Below are 20,735 nucleotides of genomic sequence, written 5' to 3'. Positions count from 1 at the left end.
AATTTCACAACTTTGAATCTACACTACCTGAGGATGCTTCCACACAAGTTTCAGCTTTCCTGGCTGTTTAGTTTCTGAGCAGATGATTTTTAAAGATTTACTCTATATATTCCTATGTAAAACTTCGACCCCCCATTGTGGCCCCACCCTACCCCTGGGGGTCATGAATTTCACAACTTTGAATCTACACTACCTGAGGATGCTTCCACACAAGTTTCAGCTTTCCTGGCTGTTTAGTTTCTGAGAAGAAGATTTTTAAAGATTTACTCTATATATACCTATGTAAAACTTCGACCCCCCCATTGTGGCCCCACCCTACCCCTGGGGGTCATGAATTTCACAACTTTGAATCTACACTACCTGAGGATGCTTCCACACAAGTTTCAGCTTTCCTGGCTGTTTAGTTTCTGAGAAGAAGATTTTTAAAGATTTACTCTATATATTCCTATGTAAAACTTCGACCCCCCATTGTGGCCCCACCCTACCCCTGGGGGTCATGAATTTCACAACTTTGAATCTACACTACCTGAGGATACTTCCACACAAGTTTCAACTTTCCTGGCTGATTAGTTTCTGAGAAGAAGATTTTTAAAGATTTACTCTATATATTCCTATGTAAAACTTCGACCCCCCATTGTGCCCCACCCTACCCCCAGGGATCATGATTTTCACAACTTTGAATCTACACTACCTGAGGATGCTTCCACACAAGTTTCAGCTTTCCTGGCTGTTTAGTTTCTGAGCAGATGATTTTTAAAGATTTACTCTATATATTCCTATGTTAAACTTCGACCCCCCCATTGTGGCCCCACCCTACCCCGGGGGTCATGAATTTCACAACTTTGAATCTACACTACCTGAGGATGCTTCCACACAAGTTTCAGCTTTCCTGGCTGTTTAGTTTCTGAGCAGATGATTTTTAAAGATTTACTCTATATATTCCTATGTAAAACTTCGACCCCCCATTGTGGCCCCACCCTACCCCTGGGGGTCATGAATTTCACAACTTTGAATCTACACTACCTGAGGATGCTTCCACACAAGTTTCAGCTTTCCTGGCTGTTTAGTTTCTGAGAAGAAGATTTTTAAAGATTTACTCTATATATACCTATGTAAAACTTCGATCCCCCATTGTGGCCCCACCCTACCCCTGGGGGTCATGAATTTCACAACTTTGAATCTACACTACCTGAGGATGCTTCCACACAAGTTTCAGCTTTCCTGGCTGTTTAGTTTCTGAGCAGATGATTTTTAAAGATTTACTCTATATATTCCTATGTAAAACTTCGACCCCCCATTGTGGCCCCACCCTACCCCTGGGGGTCATGAATTTCACAACTTTGAATCTACACTACCTGAGGATGCTTCCACACAAGTTTCAGCTTTCCTGGCTGTTTAGTTTCTGAGAAGAAGATTTTTAAAGATTTACTCTATATATACCTATGTAAAACTTCGACCCCCCCATTGTGGCCCCACCCTACCCCTGGGGGTCATGAATTTCACAACTTTGAATCTACACTACCTGAGGATGCTTCCACACAAGTTTCAGCTTTCCTGGCTGTTTAGTTTCTGAGAAGAAGATTTTTAAAGATTTACTCTATATATTCCTATGTAAAACTTCGACCCCCCATTGTGGCCCCACCCTACCCCTGGGGGTCATGAATTTCACAACTTTGAATCTACACTACCTGAGGATGCTTCCACACAAGTTTCAGCTTTCCTGGCTGTTTAGTTTCTGAGAAGAAGATTTTTAAAGATTTACTCTATATATTCCTATGTAAAACTTCGACCCCCCATTGTGGCCCCACCCTACCCCTGGGGGTCATGAATTTCACAACTTTGAATCTACACTACCTGAGGATGCTTCCACACAAGTTTCAGCTTTCCTGGCTGTTTAGTTTCTGAGCAGATGATTTTTAAAGATTTACTCTATATATTCCTATGTAAAACTTCGACCCCCCATTGTGGCCCCACCCTACCCCTGGGGGTCATGAATTTCACAACTTTGAATCTACACTACCTGAGGATGCTTCCACACAAGTTTCAGCTTTCCTGGCTGTTTAGTTTCTGAGAAGAAGATTTTTAAAGATTTACTCTATATATTCCTATGTAAAACTTCGACCCCCCATTGTGGCCCCACCCTACCCCTGGGGGTCATGAATTTCACAACTTTGAATCTACACTACCTGAGGATGCTTCCACACAAGTTTCAGCTTTCCTGGCTGTTTAGTTTCTGAGAAGAAGATTTTTAAAGATTTACTCTATATATACCTATGTAAAACTTCGACCCCCCCATTGTGGCCCCACCCTACCCCCGGGGGTCATGAATTTCACAACTTTGAATCTACACTACCTGAGGATGCTTCCACACAAGTTTCAGCTTTCCTGGCTTTCTGGTTCTTGAGAAGAAGATTTTTGAAAATTTCTCGAAATTTTTCATTAATTTCTAATTATCTCCCCTTGAAAACGGGTATGGCCCTTAATTTTCACAACTTTGAATCCCCTTTGCCTAAGGATGATTTGTGCCAAGTTTGGTTGAAATTGGCCTAGTAGTTCTTGAGAAGATGTTGAAAATGTGAAAAGTTTACGGACGGACGGACGGACAGACGGACAGACGGACAGACGGACAGACAGACGACAGACAAAATGTGATCAGAATAGCTCACTTGAGCTTTCAGCTCAGGTGAGCTAATAATACAGGCATGGATATTTTGTTTAATCAGCGAGTGTTGTAAGGTAAGGGGATCGACATTTATATGGCTTGACCAGCCTTTCCTCTGTCAGTGTGTACAAAAAATGGCAAAAGTGTAACACTACCCTGGATATTAGGAAAGATGATTTTGGTAAATATCAACGGTATATGACCTAAACTACATGAAAAGTGCTGCTAGAATCCTGTGCTTTGTTGTTTTAAACGAAAAATACGTAGTATTTTCAATAAAATTTTAGAAGTTGAGAGGGTTTCCGATAAATATTTACAATATTTATTTTATGCGATGTACAATAGGATTCTAGCAGTAATACTAATAAACATGAACTAATTTCCAATCGAGTTATTGTAGAAAACATACAAATGAACTTCGGGGTAGTGTTACACTTTTTGATTTTTTGTTAAGGTAAAAAAGTGATCTATTTTTAACTGTCACATGATACCATGGCACGGCAGCTTCAAAGATTGAGTCGATTCCGAAGTAGAAAAATAATACCTTGGTGAACTCTTTCACTTGGTATTAATATCCAGTGCTGTTTTCATAAAAATAAACATTATTTAAATTGATCATAATTTTGACGGTCATTAAACTATGAGTTGCCTTAACCTACCCGCGCAACAGAAAATATGCAAAATTATGTTGACTAACAAATAAATTCTTAACTTTAGTTATTATAGTACTATCAAAGATGTTTCAGTGGAAAACAAAATCTGAAAAATTTAGTCCGAATTTCCTCTGTTTCGCTAAAACACAAACTTTGTCAGAGCCTAATTCCATAATGTAGTAAAACTATCTATTGTTATGTCAATAATAATTCATTTCATAAATACTTTTTGTATTTAAAACAATTTTTACCCATGAAATTGAACCTTTTCACAATTAGGATTTGAGAACTCAAACCCTGAGTAAACAACGTCCTTAAAAGAAAGATATGTAAAAAACTAAATATTAACAATAAAATGCAATCATTGCAGAAAAAAAATTATGTAACCCACTTTAGTGCATTTTTTTTTCCTGCAAAGTCATTACATGTACTTTCATATCCTGTATGAATCACCAAAGATAGCATTTTATTGTTTTAAATGCTGTATTTTATACATGTAGCTGCATGGTCACATTGAAGAGCAGTTTAAACAGTTCAGATTTGTGTTTACCTGATCACTGTCAGAGTCAGATTCTGATGAAGAAATGAATTCTTTGGACTTTGGCATCTGTAAGCAAGATTTATTGAAGACATAATTCAAGGTAACAGATTTATCCACCATGTTTGTTCCAAGCTTGTCTTAAAAATATCTTTTCTAATCTTATCTGTTTTTTAAAAACAAATTCTATCCTTGACCTTGCATGTACATGCATGCGCAGATTGATTACGACAAACCTTCAAGAACATCCAGAAAATTACAGTGTTATGGTGAAAATAGATTTATCATGTAAGTGGGTTACAGTATCGTAAAATAAAATCATAATTAAGTAGGATGATTTCAATTTTATCATGCTGTTACACTGAATGTTAAATAAGTATACACATATATAAAATTAAGTAAACATTAGTGGATATGCCAAGATTAAGGTAGCTATGAATAGGAAGTTGTGTGGCCATATGTGGGGTCTGTACAGACCAGTTGGAAACTGTTTCATAAATTTTACTTACTTCTGTTACAGATTGATCAAATGCAACAATTGAAGATACAATACATGCATATATACTACAGATCTACTAAACAATTGAAATATCATTGAACTGTTGAATAAACATATGCCGTTTTTATAACATATTGCACAGTTCGTTTTCTTGATCGTTCATTTATGAAGTGTACCTAACCTTTAAAAGGTTTATTTGTCGTTATAGGGTTCTGTTGTTTTACTGTAACGAATTCTTCCGTAAAATCGAGATAACTTTCTCTTTCAAGTCTTTGTTTCTCCCTTTCCCGCAAACTTTTGTAAATATTTTGTATGCCGACCCCGACGAATTATTTGGCGCAATAATTATTATTTGGTCTTTAGATAGTACACAACAGAAAAGCCAACATTTTCCCTACGATTTGAAATCTATCAACATTTAGAATACGAAAGGAATCTAACATTGCAAATTTTGCCCACATCGCCTTAAACCTACATATTGTACCAAAATGAAATAGTCACAGTAACTGACAATGAAATATATTTTAAAACATGCACGGATAAAGAGGGGGTGGGGTCGGGGTTTCCCTTCTTGAAAAATTCAAATTTTCATAAATATTTTCAAAGTAAAATTAGCGGAAATATGCCTTGGAAATACATATATGTCAACCCCTTTCAAACTCCAATATATCCCCCCCCCCCCCAATGAGAAAAAAATTGGATCCGCACATGCAACTGGTAACTTAAAGAACATTCTGAAATAGTGAAATATGATGTAAAATAGCGCTTGTGAATTACTATTTATGATGGAAATTTGCAAAACTTCTTAGAATAATTAAACACTCAGCATAGCTTACTGTGAATATTCCATCCATTTGCTGCTGTACAACGTCCTGAAACTCTTCTTTACTCAACCTTCTTAAAGGACATGGACACTGTACTGGGCTGGTGGTCCCTGTACTTTTCTGGCCCTTGTTGTGAGGAATGTTTCCTTTTTTGTACTGATGTCGATGCAGCCACTTTGGTCCTTTCTTTGGCATGATTTATATTGAACTGTACACTTGTAGACTTTTTCTAAGAATGTGATGTTGTGTGTGGTGCAAAGTTTTAAGTATTGTAAACTTTCACACTGTTTATTTATTTTAGAGCTGCCATGTCTTCTAAGAGGTACCCCATCTTTGATGACTGATGGAAAAGCCTCATCACCCCCACTGCTTTATCTTAATCACTAGCCATTAATCTGTGACCACCGTTATCAAAGCTCCGATCGAGATACATTATTGAAGACTCTTCTGGCACCATTTCTTTCAGTCTCTGTCTTTGTCTTAGAATTAAATTAACAACTTTTTGCTAATTAATTCTAATATTTATGTCAACTCCCTAGCTAGCTGTTTCTTAGCTAATTAATGTCTATTTATCAGAGTTGTTTTTTTTAAAGCACATACCGGTACATATAAACTCTAGCAATTCAGGTTTCATTTCATTCCAAGTTCTTTTCTCAACAACTCACTGGTTAAATTTTATTGAGTTTTGAAATCATGTACTATAGATGAATTTTAAAATAACAGAAATTTACTCCAGAATTAGCAATCTGTTGATTTGATTTGAACATATTTTTATTGTACAAAATACAATTGGGATAGGGCACACGTTCTATAACTTAGGCCGCCCTCTCCCAATACAAAGATATAATACAATATATGTGTACACAACATAAATAAAGGTCAGTGGATAGAATGGACGTATACATGAATACAATTGACATGTATATAACAAACAACGGTGTATTAGTAGTTATAAGATCAGTTAAATCTTTCAGTATTTTTGATAAAATTATAAACTAGTGTAAATAAATGCTTGTTTTCATTGTCACTTATTGAACTGTCACCCCAAAGTAAAACATGAGTATTGACAATGTTAAGATTTACAATTTGAAAAACGTCATTAAATAGAACATTTCTAGCATCTTTATATTTATTACATGTGAAAAAATAATGGTAAGTATTTTCGAGCTTACCACACGAACAGAGTGGACTGTTGATAATATTACATCGAAATAAATCATTATTTAGTGCATAATTGTGACGAAGCTTAGTATGAATGATATTAAAAAATCTATCCCCATATGTAAAAAAATTAGGTCTAGTTCTACATGTAAGTACATTTTCATTTTTGACAGAAACATGCATTTTTTCCTTAAAAATGCGAACAGAGTCGCTTCCACGGACATCCGTTGAAAGCGCATTCTATTCATCAACAACAGTAGGATCTGTTAAGAAGAGTTATCTCCTACTTTTTAATCCATTCGGGTCAAATGTAGATTTTCATACACTAGCATATAGGAGATCGATAACTACTAGATATTTTCTGCAAATTTCATTAAATTTCATGAACTTTTAGTTGTCTTTAAAAAGGTCTTACTTAAGGAAATAGCAGTTCCATATATAGAGACAATTTCTTTTCTTTCTCCCTTTTTTGGCACCTTATTTTAGGCCTACAATATTGATTTTGGACTCAGTGGCTAGGAGAATTATTACTTTGTCACACTAATTTCAATGTAACTATTTTTTTTTTTAGATGTGCACGATGCAACTTCCTGGATGGCACTGAGTCTGTTTTCAAGTCGACATCAAAAATACAAAGGAAGCACTAATGGAAGATGAAAAGAGTGGACATTTTAAAAGTTAAACTACATCTAAAAATTAGAAGGATGGATGCGTTTATTTCTATAGCAACAGCTAGACCGTACTGCGTAGATTTTATGTCAAGTCATGCATGTGTGAATTACTGTACAATCAACGTAAGAAATAGAGGAAACATAAGTATACTTAGCAGATGTAAATCATACATAATTATCGACGTTTCCCTTTTCTCTAAAGTACACCCGTTACAATTGCAAATCAAACGCACAGGTGCTCGTAGACAGCAATACCCCCTCCCTTCCCCGACTTACCCCCCCCCCCCCCCCCGGGGTAGTTGACTTTTTAAAATATAATAATAATATTTCAATATAATCTAAAAATGAACGGAAAATAAATGACACCCCCTCCCCCATTGCATATATATGCAGGTTGAGATTGTTTAAAATGGGATTTTTTTTCAATTATTTTTCAAATATTTGATATGAAAAATGTTGTGTACATCACTTTAGAGGAATTTCTATCAAAAAAGCTTCAACTAATCGGGGAAGGGGGAATCCTGTCCTCTTGAAAGCACCTGTGATCAGAGGATGTTGTTCTCAGTAATTTATGCGGTCCGTCAACCCGAATTTTCCGTGGAGCTATACCTCCAGTCAATAAAACGTATAAATGTTGAAACAATAGGTATAAAAATCTACGTCTTTTATCCCCATTTCCAAACACTCAAAACCCGATCGGAAGGACCCTTCTTTTGAGAAAAATGTTATCAAGATCCGTACCGTTCCACAATAATTAAAGTTATATACATGTCTATAAGTAACAACACCTGATTTTATTACCAAAATTTATTAGGGTACAAGACCTTAACATCTATCGCGCAATTTGAAATTTCTTTTAGGACTTCGGCGTTATGTCTCGTTTTACATCTTTTTACCTATCTTTTCCACGGTTGAACACTCAAACAAATTGACATTAGATGGGATTTAAAAGCATGTTACAGATCTTCATATGAACGTTAGGCGCGTGCACCTGAAAAAAAGATGTCAATTTAACGGCGGCTTTGTGGGTGAAATAATACCGAGTTTATTTCGTACTCTTTGAGTATTCTGCAAACATAAACGAAATAAACTGAGGCTCTATGATGGTTTTGTGTGGTGACAATGACATAAATTCTTTCACGTAGATATGACAAGTTGAAGGAATTATATTGAAAAGTTATCTTTGTTTATTGTTAGTCTAAATCTTAGTCGGCTTAAGCCGATGTGTCTGCTGAATAGACGAATGCACACGAAGTTCTGGTAATTAAATTCCGTTCGCGGTAGAAAACCGTTCCATCGTTCGAAGCAGGTGAATTAAAATGTTGTTTTTATGCCTCGGTGTTTAACAGGAAACGACTCCGTTTGCTTTAATACCTGGTCTATATAGGAGACATGCTCAAAACCAAAATATCGGGAGAAATCTCGAGTTAATGTGCTAGCCATGTCAAACGAAGAAAGCTGGGTTTTCTATTACAAGAAGCAACAAACAATTCCCAATATGTAAGTACGTCATATATTTTTCAGGACTTAATGGATTAAATTGTTTGAATTTAAATTTTTCAGAACGCCGTATGTGTAGCTGTATAGCATCTATATTCTATAAAATTAAAGATAGCAAAAATTTACTATTGAATATTAATACTGTTGTATTGCATTACTTTATACATGTACATTACGTACATGTACTTATATTACATGTACAGTGTACATGTATACATTTAGCGCTTTGCAAAGCCAGATTTGCCATAATATGGAATCTTTAGTCATATTAAAAAATGTTATCTATAAAAGTATTTTCTATGCAAGCAAAGCACGAGAAGTCAGACGAATAGAATTTAAACCAAAAATAGCTTTATACAAACAGGAATACATCTCTCATTTACAAATTGAGAGCTTTCGTAGCTAGCTTGTGAAATCGATAAAACATTTAAGAGGAAACACACCCATTAGAGAAGCAGAGATTGTTTTTGAATAATTAATGTCCAATCGTTAGCGTTTTTAAACGCTCTGAAAATTGAAACCAACGTCCTGTGATTTCAATCCTTCTTAAGTCTCGTCGAAGAAATCGTTGCGTTCTGAAAGCCAAACTCCAACTGTGGAGATCTTAGATAAGACGCCTGTACAATGCAGTCTTTTCAGATATTATTAATATTACGACCGTTTTGTCACAGTTTAAATCAATGAAACTCGGTAGGCAAACATGCTTTATCATTATAAGATTATAAAGACCACTTTTAGAGTCCATCCAAAGGCCTTTCATTCAAGTCTTTAACGGAAGTGCGTTTGCTTTCAGACCATTTTACGATGTATAAACAATTTTTGATAGGTAAAATGAAAGTTTTTTCTCTTTCATACGATTATAAATGTTCTTAATGCTTTTGCACAATGAAGCGGTTGAATGTCTGAATTTCAAAGTGGATGAGTCTTTGTATGAACAGAAGGTTTAATATAAATGGTCTAATTTAAAGCTGCCTATTAATATATTATTTAAATTCTCCGTATATAATGCCTCTGTTTATTTTGTTTTGTATTGATAGCCTTAGCGATGATTAATTAGAAAGCACAATGGTTGTGTATATAAGTACTGGACTTATTCTAGTTTCGTGATGGCGTATTGTTAACTTGGGATCACATTAATTTAATTATAGCAGGATGTGAAGGTGAAGTACCTCGATCAGGTATATTTGAGGAATTATGATCTATGAAAAAGTTTATCAAAAGTATTTGAAAGACTTCTTTTATACCGAAAAATTAAATTCATACATATATACGTTCTGTCTTTCATTAATTATCAATTATACAAAGTTAGAAAATTATCAGATGAAAACACAATGTAAATGTAATACCTTTACCTTCATAGTGAAAATCAGTGAGGAACAGCAATATTTGTATAATTCTAGAGATTTTTGTTCTCTATAAAGTTCCACAAAAACTTCTTTTTACCGAAAAAAAAAACCAAATATGATAAAATAAAAGTATATTTACTAACAGGTGTTATTATAACATGCCTAGCATGAACCAACCACCGAAGGTACACGTATCTATACAACTATTTTCAGTGTAAACATGTACTCATCATACAGCCGATTATTATGAGTGTATAAAAACTAACTTGAATATACATTAAATTATCTTCACGATATCTTCTGACATTTTCATATCATTCGAAATTGATAAAGTTAGCTTTAAATTCTTTGATTTCTAAAACTTTAACGTAACAAGTCAATAAAAAGGTTCTCCGAAATAGCAACCGCCGAGACAACAAGGAAATGTTGGACCCAAAACATATTTTTAAAAAGAGTTTCTTAACCTTGGAATATTTCTGTCGCCAAGACATTCAAATTGATAGACTTTAAAATCATAATTTATAAGTGAAGCATATCATTTGCTTTTGATTTTAAGGCACCACGAGAGCGGTATCGCAAGAATTTAATATCAATTCCGGATTATCTGACACCGACTGTTCGAAGGGGGAAAGTTACTCATCTCAAATTTTAATTAATGTCGACCCGACATAAAACTCTGATAAGATCTTCTCTGTCTCAAATCTTTCTCTCTCTCTCTCGACGGCAGAAATGAAACAATATTTAAAACCATTCTTGCTTGAAAAATAATTTTGACTGAGTCATGATTACTCTGACAATTACAAATTCTTGCAAGTTCTTGAGTAAATGCCTCCATACAATAACTCTTTGGTTAAACATTTGATTTGACAAAACTCACAGGAGAGAAAATATTGCCTGTAATACTCAATCAAGTAAATCACAACAGAGTTATATCCCCTATAGATATTCATATTTTAGTTAATATATATATATATATATATATATATATATATATATATATATATATATATATATATATATATATATATATATATATATATATTCCAAAATAAGTGAAATAACTGTTCATTTTCTTATATATATATATATATATATATATATATATATATATATATATATATATATATATATATATGCAGTACATAGAATAGAATTTTCCCTTTGTGGTGTCTATACTTTATACTTTTAGCATTCACACCTTAAAGGTTTTGATATTTGAATCCTCTGATTAGAAAAGGAAAAGGAATATATTACCCCTAAAACCTACAATCTATCAGTCTGTCTACATGCAGTAATCATAACCTGTGCGCTCCCATTACAGAGACCGCATGCCCATACATCATCTGAGCTGTCCACAGGAGAAGAAGCGGGTTATACGGGTGTCCAACAAGAACAAGAGCCGGGAGGGGGACAGGGAGGAGAAGGAGAACGAGCGCCGGGTGTCGGGCTTCCACAGGAACCGACTAGACTCGGACCAGCTGGACCTGGAGCTCCGGGTCTCCGACACAGACAGCGAGAAAGAAGGTACATGCGTGAATCCAGACATTTTTCTCATAGGGGTTGGAGGGTTAGTCCACGGCCTATTTTTGGGAACTTCACTGTGTGAATTTTGACTACCCCGGGTTATCACTTTAAAGCTAAAAAATGCATGCCGAACCTACATTTTGGATTACATTCTCGTGTACCGTTACAACGACACAATGTTGTAATAACCAGGCACGTAGCATCGTTTTTGAAAGTGGGGGGGACAGACTCATCCAAACAATCTTGACAAGCAAAAAAAAAAAATTTCCCAAAATCTTCAAAATCCTAATCCGTGGGGGGGGGGGGGGGGGGGGGGGGGTTGGGTGTAACTTCAATTCGACTCCTCATTTCGTTATTTTCATATCTATTTTTTACATACTTCAAAAAAAGTGGGGGGGCCAACTCCATGTTAATTCACTTTTTTATATGTAAATTTTAAAAAATTGGTTGCTGCGAGAAAAAGTGGGGGGGGGGGGGGGGGGGGGGCCTGGAACCCCGTACTTGCTTTTCATTCTGTTTCTTTGAATGGTTCTCAATAGCTGTACAAAGCATTGGCTTGGAGTTTGGAGGGAGGAATTAAGGTTACATGTATTTACATCTACTGCTATAGGTATTTTTTGATAAAGGACCTTGTAAGTCGGACACATAATCGAAATTTATATTGTACATAAAGACAAAAATTTCTCAATCCCAAAATATGTTTTGATTTTAGCATATATTCCAAGCAAAGATTCTTTATATAAAATTGACTGAATTGTCTTCAAATGCAATCTGGCAAAGTTGCGATTTTTTTGGCTTTTAAAATACATATTCGTTTCCTGCAGATGGACATGAAGATGAAAGTAGTAAGATTAGCCAACAGGTGTACGTGAATGCGTGTAAGCATCTCCACGTGGCACCAGGTAAAAAGATCCTGCGCAGTCTAAGCTCTACACAGATGTCAGCGAAGGAGCGGATCGTAAATATAAAGGAGGTGGAAACCATTGCTTATGCGCTTACGGTATGTAAACGTAGATCGAGGACTTATTAGTGAAGCGTGAATTGTGAGAAACTTAATTAGAATTATAATTAATCTCTTATTAATTGTCGTTTTGATATGAGCAATTGCATTCATAGAGTAATGAATGTAAGTAATGTTTATTTATTTGCATCAGAATAACGAAGTTTCAATCGTGTGTATATGACATCGTCGGAAACCCACGGCTGATTACGCGTAATCAACCGTGGGTTTTCGACGATGTGTAAATATGAGTGAGGTCTTTTTTTTCTTTTACAGACAAACAATTCCGTTACGTCTTTAGACTTATCCGGAAATAATATTGGCCATAAAGGTCTCCTAGATGTACTGCGCATGCTTGATGAAAATACCAGCATCACATATCTTGTAAGCCAGACTATTGATCTTATGTATTTGGGTTTAAATCCCATTTAATTTGGTGTCACGTGTGAAAGTTTGTTTAGCTAAAAAGTAAACCATATACATGACCAATTTTGTTATCTTAAATATTTGCTCTTCTTTCAGTTAGATCATTTAATCGAAAACACTGCCATGTCAGTCCGTAAGACGATATAAATATTTTGAATGTTTGAAAACCATGTAATTTACCCACCAAAAACCAAAATTAAAAAACTTATTTTCATTTTGACTTAAGCATAATTTTAATCGCGGTTTCCTTTTAATTTCTAGAATATTTCACACAATAAGCTGGGTTCCAAAGCTGTGCTTATTCTTCGTGATCTAATCTCTAGTACCAAGAAAATTTTAACGCTGGAGGCTGCTGGTAAGACTTTTTGGAAGAGGGTGATTTAGACAACGATTATACCACACCTACATTTATAAGGCAATTAATAGATTAAACCTCGAACATTACTTTTATGATAAAGAATAGTATCTAATGGAACAGTATCGTTTAGATACCGGGAAAATTCTGAGGAAATCAAATGTTTTGTTTTGTTAAACGGAAACCTTTGCTTTAACCATGCAAATCTGACACAGTAGACTTACGTTATTTAGATTCTTTTGATCTTTTCTCGACCCCTTTATTAAAGAGAATCGTTCAACACCTAACCAGTAAATAGGTATTGATTGGTAAACAGGTGGTCAAAAAATTCAACATAACAGTTTGACTTTTTTTTAACACAGAAATTTAAGACACGCTTGCGTCGATTTTTCCTTTACTAGAAAAAGCTAACATATATTTCATCTATGCAATAAATTAATATCATGCGGTTATGAAACTGCTAAAATTGTGTGCATTTCAATTTAAATATTGATTATATTTGGATAATCACCATCACTTAAAAGAAATGAGCCAAAAAAAAAGAGTACACATGATGTTGACATATCTTGAAAATCAATGGCTTTCAGACATCCGTTCTGTGCCCCGTGAATCAAAAACTGAGTCCTCGGTCTGACAATTTAAAAGCATACGTATGTTGCCTTCGCAACCCAATACTTAATCAAACACAAGATCAACTTTTTTAAAATTCTGATTAAGAAGGTATGGGGAACCTTCATATTTTTGACGTAGTTTTTCGAAATCAACAATAAAAATAACTATAAATTTATTCACTGTTTCTTTTATAATTTTGATGTCAAAGTGCGTAGCGTATATAATAATAGGTTAAAGCGACGTCTGCATCCGATGTGTAAGTCACGAGTTCGAAACCCACGTTGGCTTTTACATTTTCCACCAAACTTTTTAAGAAATTTAAAAAAATGTTATATAGTCAAATATTGTAGAATTTTAAAATCCTAAAACGATAATTATATTTCCAAGATAGTGTACTTTAATTTACAATGCTATCTAAAGATGACACTTTAGATTGTATTTTTCACTATGTCTTAAAAGGTAACGACTTTAACGATAAAGATGCGGAGCAGATAGCTGATGGAATCAGACAGACCAACACCCTGAGGTCATTGAATCTAAGTCAGAACGCCTTCCAGGAGCGAGGGGGAGAGGACATAGCAGGTGCTCTGGGTAAGGCCAGTTACGTGTATAACCACATGTACATGTACTTAACTGTCATCGTCTCCACATCATATATTAATTGATGTTTCCATGTCATTTAGACAAAGTGATTTGTCTTTTTTAACTTATTGGATGTTCAGCAAGCTGGGTACTTACCGAGGGAAAAGCACCTATAAAGTTTTTGTATATTCCCTATCACGATTGTATATGCATGTTTCCTATTTCCAATTTATATGATACCACTTTTGGAAAACAATCAAGGTTACAAATTGCAATGCATTGATATTTCAAGTTCCACCTGGTCCAGTTAATATTCATTGCATTCAGGCACTCAATACAAATATTTTTAAAATTTTTTGCTCAATTTTTATGCTGAGTTAGGTCGAATTTTACGTTCATCCCATTTCTGTGATTAAGCACATCTTTCCTCATTATCACAGGACCCTAGCATTGAAAATAGTTCATTTCTATAAGAAGTTGATTCCCTTTAGTTTGATTAATATTATTAAAGGACAGCCAATCACCTGATTTTAACGACAGACGCTTGTGCTCATAATATCTTTTTTGATATATCGTTATTAGAACCATTTTAACAGGAGCTTGGACTTTGGGTAGATCAAACAGCACTGTGACGTAGGCCTGTATATTTCATTGCTGGGCATTCTGCCATGGCTCTTTGAAATTAACAAGATTTGTCTGGCTTTTGAGCTAAGTGTACAAAATTGATGCATATTTCACTTAAAACCAGTGTCATATTTAACTTGTTTTGACGCAAGGAAAAGATAGTTACATCCTACTGAAAGTCCAAGGTCTTGTTAAAATGGCTCTATAGTGTTATCTATGCTAGACATAAATGAAGTAAGCAAATTATTTCCAAAACATTAAATTATTGAATATATAAATCAATTTATGCTTGAAAGTAATCGGCTAAATTACATCATTCGTTATTTATTTGGCATATTGAACATGTACATACTTTAGTATATTTTATGATAAAAAGTTTGTGTGTTTATAAGAGGAAAATATGTCACTAAAGGAGCTCGACCTAAGCTGGAACCACTTACGACTGGACGGTGCAATAGCAGTGGGGGCGGCTTTGTCTGTAAGTCTCTTTATATTGTACATCTGTTTTGTTAAAAGTGTAAATCAAATATTCTAAACGTACTTGTAACAATATAAAGAATCTTTATGCTACTTTCAATAATTTGGGACCAATTTTCGTAGATTGCGTATTGTTCATAGGTTCATGTCTAACTTCATGATGACGTTTATTCGTGAATTTTATGAATAATCATTATGAATAAATAATGTGTTTCTTAATTCGTTGCAAATATAAATCGTCATGAATGAAATAGCGAAAATTGAGCCACAACGAATTTTTTTTTATGATTCTAAACTACATCTCTAAGATGATACCAAACGGAGGCCGGGTAACACAGAAAAAGCATAGAAATATTTTTTTGTAGATAAATCTATTAAGATTTAATTACTATTATGTATCAAAGATAACTATATCTTGACATGTATATACTTGTGGTAATAATTACTATAATCTGTGTGAAGGAATCAAAACGTCAAAGCTCTGCTTCAGTTTATCAAAGTTTGGTCTTGTATAAAATGTAAACATATACATTTTAGACAAATTCCACGCTTCAAGCCCTGTATCTGGCATGGAACGGTTTCTCTAACTGTGGGTGTCGGGAGATAGGTACTGCCCTACAAACCAACAGTACACTGGAGCTCCTCGACCTCAGCAACAATCGGGTCGGACTGGAGGGGGCCAAGTGGCTCGCCAAGGGACTCGTGCTCAACACAAAACTCAGGCATCTCATGGTATTTGTAGACTCTGCTTCACTTTTCAATTGTTTTTTTCTTTAACCCTACTATGTTTCTCAACTTTTCTCTCTCTCTCAGATGATTAAAAGTAGATACATTCGTTACCATGATACTTGTGTCAATAATGCAGTTCAAAATGATTGTGCTTACGTGTGTATGCAAGTTTATTAAAATTTACAAGTTTAAATTCTGAATAAAACTACTTTCAAAAATAGTCTCGTTCATAAAGTAACTCATTAGAAACGAAATTGTGGACTAAAATGCAGGGATAATCTCACCATTTTAGCTGAATATGAATTCACTGACCACGCTTGGAGCAAAGACGATATTACTAGCTATCCGTGATAACCCAGAAAGTGCAATAGACACACTTGAGTTGAAGGTAAAACTAAACGTAACACATTATACATAAACATTCAAACATATTATAACATATCTTCGGGAGTTTTTGTTCATTGTGAAATTGTTTTTGACTTACATATAACAATGGAGTTTGGACAGACTAATGAGAAAAACGCAATTTTTAAAATACTTTGCAGAACGTCATATCGTGTATAGTTAAATTTAGATATTATATTATATATAACTCCGTTGATGATTTATTTATCTCGGACAATTAACTTATTTTGTATGCTAACATTTTAATTAAGGAAATTCCTGTGTTAGAAGAGGCAATTGGCATCATAGACGAATTAAAATCTTGCCGGAAACGATTCGTGGTGGTTCATGACGTCACGGTGCTTTCGGAGGATTTCCTCAGTTGTGTTGACTGTCCAGTGAAGCCTCAAAAACAGAAAGCTCACAAAAAATCCACCAAATCCAAAAAGAAAAGCTGAGATTTAGCCATAGATAATTTGTGTAGGTGCTCAAGTACGAAGATATGAAATGGTTTTCAAAGAAACTCAGATTTTTATAGCAGTGCAATACGTTTGTGTAATTTGAAACCAAGGATCATAACTTGTCGGAATAATGTTAAATATTTGGGGATAAGGAGTCCAAACAAATAACGTTAACTGGTGAAGGGCCGCATTATACACCTTATATTTTTTTTTAGATCGACCCCGAATAAACTTACTTTCAAAGTATACCTATTTCACTATTTAGTCACATTGAGAATGAAGTATGCAGTAAACCCGCCTAGTTTTGTTAGGGATTTGTATAATGCTGTTTACAAAACGTGTTCTTCCTCTCGTTTCATGGTTTATAAATGACATTGATATGTGCAATTCTAAGCCAATAAATGTATTGAAACGGTATGTAGGTCTGAATGAATTATTTACTCACCTTTTGCAATCGAAAAGATGATATTGATTCTTTCTGATAAAGAGACGGAAACGTTTGAGAAATGGAAACACTTTTTTTAAAATGCTTAAATAAACTAAACGAAATGTTATTGTCATGCGACACTGGATGTGACCTATGTGCACTTAAATTCCAATTCTTAAATACTTCAACTAATCCTTGTATCCACCCAAATCTGTGAAATTTATTTTATGTGAAAACGATGTAGGGCTTTTGAATTTTGACAACTGAGTATCGTATTCGAGATGAGATACTTTGAGTTTCTCCGTTAATGAATTGCTAGGATATGATACATTTGTAATATTTCAATTATAGCACTGAATTATATTTTCATCAGTCAATAATTGTTGATTGCTAGCTAACTATATATCATTGTGAAAGTCATCGATGTCAAAAGGTATTCAATTCCTACAGGTGTTTATATATCTGCCCAAGGTTTTTCATTTTTTTTGCTCAACAGCCCAATCTGTTGTTATCAAATACTTTAAAGTATAAAAATAAATGTATATAAATCACATGTAACTCAAATTTGGACATGTTCAGCTCGAACTTAATGAATGCAATTGAAGGAACATAGGAAATGCCTAAAGTATTGTTAAGTCAGTAATTTTACTTGAAGTACGTGTTCTTTTGTCCGTCTTTAGGTTAGCAAGCAGAGATATGGATTTGAAAACAATAGACATGTATCGTTGTGATACATGTAAATGACGACCGTTACATTTGCGCATGTGCCTATAGTTACATGTATATATGTACGGCTTTGAGCACTCTCTAGGTGTGGCAAATGCGCCAGTAAACTAGCTAATTTTACGGCCATTGAATACATGCACGTTTGATGCTGTCATTGGTCAAGTTATTTTTCAAACAAACAAAACCCCAAATTTTTTTGTACATCATATTAACCATCAGTAATAAATACCGCGTTCTATTCTGATAAAAAATAACTGGGAAATCACTGATCAAAGTCAGGTGTCAATAGCAAAACATAAACTGTCGTGTAAAATGACAGAAATTGATTTAGTCAATAGGGACCCAAACAACCTTAATAGCCATTTGAAGGTGAGTGAAAATTTCTTCGGTATGTTTTTGAAAAGCAACAACAGAAAGTAGGAAGGACGGCTAAAAATCAGGTCTTTGTAGAACTTTTGCTTTAGACGCATGATAAAATCAAGAATTTATCATTTATTTTCTATAAAACCAAATATAGAAAGCAATGGAAAGAGTTCTTTTTAAAAAAAATAGAAATGAACATTTAGCTGAGTCGATTACTTTGCCTTGATTAGTGCCGTAGATTTAGCTTAAATTTCTAATAACGTTCTTGGCTTTATAATCAATTTTCGGAATTTTACTCGGTGTCTTTATTTATTGTAGGTAGCATTTGAGGATGTTTTGGCTGAGCCCGAGGGAGTCCGAAGTCTGGACTGCGTGTGGAAGCTCTCCTACAAATGTTTCACGTTGTGGAAAACGATCTGTTACGTCATCATGACGACGTGCTGCGGAATCTGCCTGGCCGCGGAGTGGGGCTGTCAGTTCTCCTACATCGCCTTCGTTCACATCTGGTACATAACTCCGTGCTTCAAGGTCTTGGAGTTGAATTGTGGGTTCATGCAGAAACTTTACGGACTCTGTATCCATTGCTGCCTCGATCCGATGTGTGAAGCCTTCGGACTGATATTTCACAAGTTTCAAAGGAACTGATTTCCGATCTTTCCCTTGGTTTAGTTTGGAGATTTCAGTTCTACATATGATATAGTTGCCATTTTAAAAATTTTCAATAATTTTACACGCATAACTTATGATTATAATTTGGGAAATGCAATTTTTTCGTTTAATTTAATTAGAAATTAAATTAGTCTTAGAAAAGGAAGTAGAAATATGAGGTCGTATATGTTTTCTATTATGTATTGTATCATACAAAAGAACTTAATTAATAAACATACCTTCATTTGGTTAATAAACCGAAATCTTAAATATAAAACGAAAATAATGATTAAAAGTTATTTTCAAAGGGACACAGATATGACTTAAGATCAAACTTTTTTTCATTTTTTATTTAGATTGATTTGGTTGGGCGTTTTGAATGATTGATCAAATTTTGAATGTTAGAAGTCAAGTTAACGACGGGATACATGTGTTTTTAGTGTAAACAAAGCTCGTCTTGTTTTTGCGTTAAAAATATAATGTACTATGTAAAAAAAATCATATCTTTAACCACTTGTGGCAAACCAGATCAAATAATTCAATGTGTTCTTAAATAATATTATCAACAATAGAAAGCAAGATTTCATTGGATATTAATATACAAAACTTACCAACACAACACAACACAATTGATTCTTACACCAATACAATGCATACATGTATGTAAACAATAACAAGAATCGATCAGATTACTTTACAAAACAAAGAATTCTGAACGCTATGTCTCGCTTATCACTCGATATTTGACATTCAATTTATGATAAAGAATTGAAAAAAAAATACCCATGTATACCATATTAGAAATAAAAACTAGAAAAATTAAATTTTTACCTCAAACCGTGTTTAGGTCCTTTGAACATTATCTGGCAAGTATTTTTCGCCTTCAAAAACAATTTGTCATGAGCGATCGAAATAATCTTAATTACAAAGGATTAAAAATTGATATAAATGCTTTTGACGTCACACGTATAACAAGATAAATAATTTATAGATTAGATTAATTAATTTATATACAGGCTCTGCTGTGCGTGACAAACGTAATCTGACGTGTGATATCTTGCATCACCCACAATTGATTGAAGTGGTGTCATCTGCAGATGGTTTCTATTATAGTTGTTTGATCATTTAAAATCATATGAATTCACGGTAATATTTCCCCCTAAATTCGGTTTTAAAAGAAATGAAAATGAGCAAACTACTACCCCCCCTACCCCCCCCCCCACACACACACACACATTATTTGAGACAGTTTGCAGGCAGTGACTTTGTAGCATTAGAGACCCTTGGTTAATAGCGGTACTCATATAAAAAGACAACTTTCCAAATTCATGGAAATCCTAATCCGAAGGAGGGGGGGGGGGGGGGCGTAGCAGTATACCTATACCGTTGATTTCCTTACTTTTTTATATGCCCCCGATAAGCGTTTTTTCCTTTTATGTAGGGGGGGGGGGGCTCCACGATAAATCAATTTTCAAAAATGAGCATAGCTTACCTAATAACTTCATTAAGAAATACATCATTTCACTGTTATCCCCCCCCCCTT

The 20,735-nt window shown here is 34.5% G+C and overlaps 3 protein-coding genes across 6 annotated transcripts in view; 2 read left to right on the top strand and 1 right to left on the bottom strand.

The window, feature by feature from the left end:
• The window catches only part of LOC105338280 (activated RNA polymerase II transcriptional coactivator p15), a 14,761-nt gene extending 10,092 nt beyond the window's left edge, over positions 1–4,669 (bottom strand). The window contains exons 1-2 of one of the 2 annotated variants that reach the window (XM_011443323.4): positions 4,534–4,669; positions 3,866–3,922 (exon numbers count right to left, since the gene is read on the bottom strand). In XM_011443323.4, coding sequence (XP_011441625.2) covers positions 3,866–3,922 — 57 coding nt within the window. In that variant the 5' untranslated portion in view covers positions 4,534–4,669. Of the gene's footprint in view, positions 1–3,865; positions 4,065–4,533 lie in introns of those variants that run through there. The other variant, XM_011443322.4, reaches the window with a different exon arrangement.
• LOC105338279 (leucine-rich repeat-containing protein 74A) lies at positions 4,044–17,068 on the top strand. Of its 3 annotated transcripts, XM_066087873.1 has the most exons (12): positions 4,044–4,141; positions 6,909–7,131; positions 8,358–8,508; positions 11,176–11,378; positions 12,203–12,378; positions 12,655–12,762; positions 13,066–13,159; positions 14,231–14,362; positions 15,370–15,455; positions 15,992–16,186; positions 16,476–16,571; positions 16,840–17,068. In XM_066087873.1, the coding sequence occupies exons 3-12, from the start codon at positions 8,450–8,452 to the stop codon at positions 17,023–17,025; spliced, it is 1,335 nt and encodes a 444-aa protein (XP_065943945.1). In that variant the 5' UTR covers positions 4,044–4,141; positions 6,909–7,131; positions 8,358–8,449; the 3' UTR covers positions 17,026–17,068. The 3 variants fall into 3 exon arrangements, with proteins under 3 accessions (XP_065943945.1, XP_065943946.1, XP_034324340.2); XM_066087874.1 differs by lacking the exon at positions 8,358–8,508; XM_034468449.2 differs by lacking the exons at positions 4,044–4,141; positions 6,909–7,131 and having other exon boundaries at positions 7,351–8,512.
• A 149-nt stretch (positions 17,069–17,217) lies between these two features.
• On the top strand, positions 17,218–19,312 carry LOC105342944 (caveolin-1). The gene is made up of 2 exons (XM_020073216.3): positions 17,218–18,550; positions 18,863–19,312. The coding sequence occupies exons 1-2, from the start codon at positions 18,494–18,496 to the stop codon at positions 19,187–19,189; spliced, it is 384 nt and encodes a 127-aa protein (XP_019928775.2). The 5' UTR covers positions 17,218–18,493; the 3' UTR covers positions 19,190–19,312.
• Positions 19,313–20,735: the final 1,423 nt, after the last annotated feature.

This window comes from Magallana gigas, chromosome 6 (assembly GCF_963853765.1).
Source record: "Magallana gigas chromosome 6, xbMagGiga1.1, whole genome shotgun sequence".
Taxonomy (NCBI): Eukaryota; Metazoa; Mollusca; class Bivalvia; order Ostreida; family Ostreidae; genus Magallana; species Magallana gigas.
This window is presented reverse-complemented; position numbering and strand designations above follow the sequence as displayed.

What these genes read in the sequence shown, in the direction of transcription:
- LOC105342944 (XM_020073216.3), top strand. Translation starts at nt 18,494, where the DNA reads ATGACAGAAATTGATTTAGTCAATAGGGACCCAAACAACCTTAATAGC. An exon ending in ACCTTAATAGCCATTTGAAG is followed by an intron (nt 18,551 to 18,862) that starts GTGAGTGAAAAT and finishes TATTTATTGTAG; the next exon opens with GTAGCATTTGAGGATGTTTT.
- LOC105338279 (XM_066087873.1), top strand. Translation starts at nt 8,450, where the DNA reads ATGTCAAACGAAGAAAGCTGGGTTTTCTATTACAAGAAGCAACAAACA. An exon ending in CACAGACAGCGAGAAAGAAG is followed by an intron (nt 11,379 to 12,202) that starts GTACATGCGTGA and finishes CGTTTCCTGCAG; the next exon opens with ATGGACATGAAGATGAAAGT. An exon ending in TAGACACACTTGAGTTGAAG is followed by an intron (nt 16,572 to 16,839) that starts GTAAAACTAAAC and finishes ATTTTAATTAAG; the next exon opens with GAAATTCCTGTGTTAGAAGA.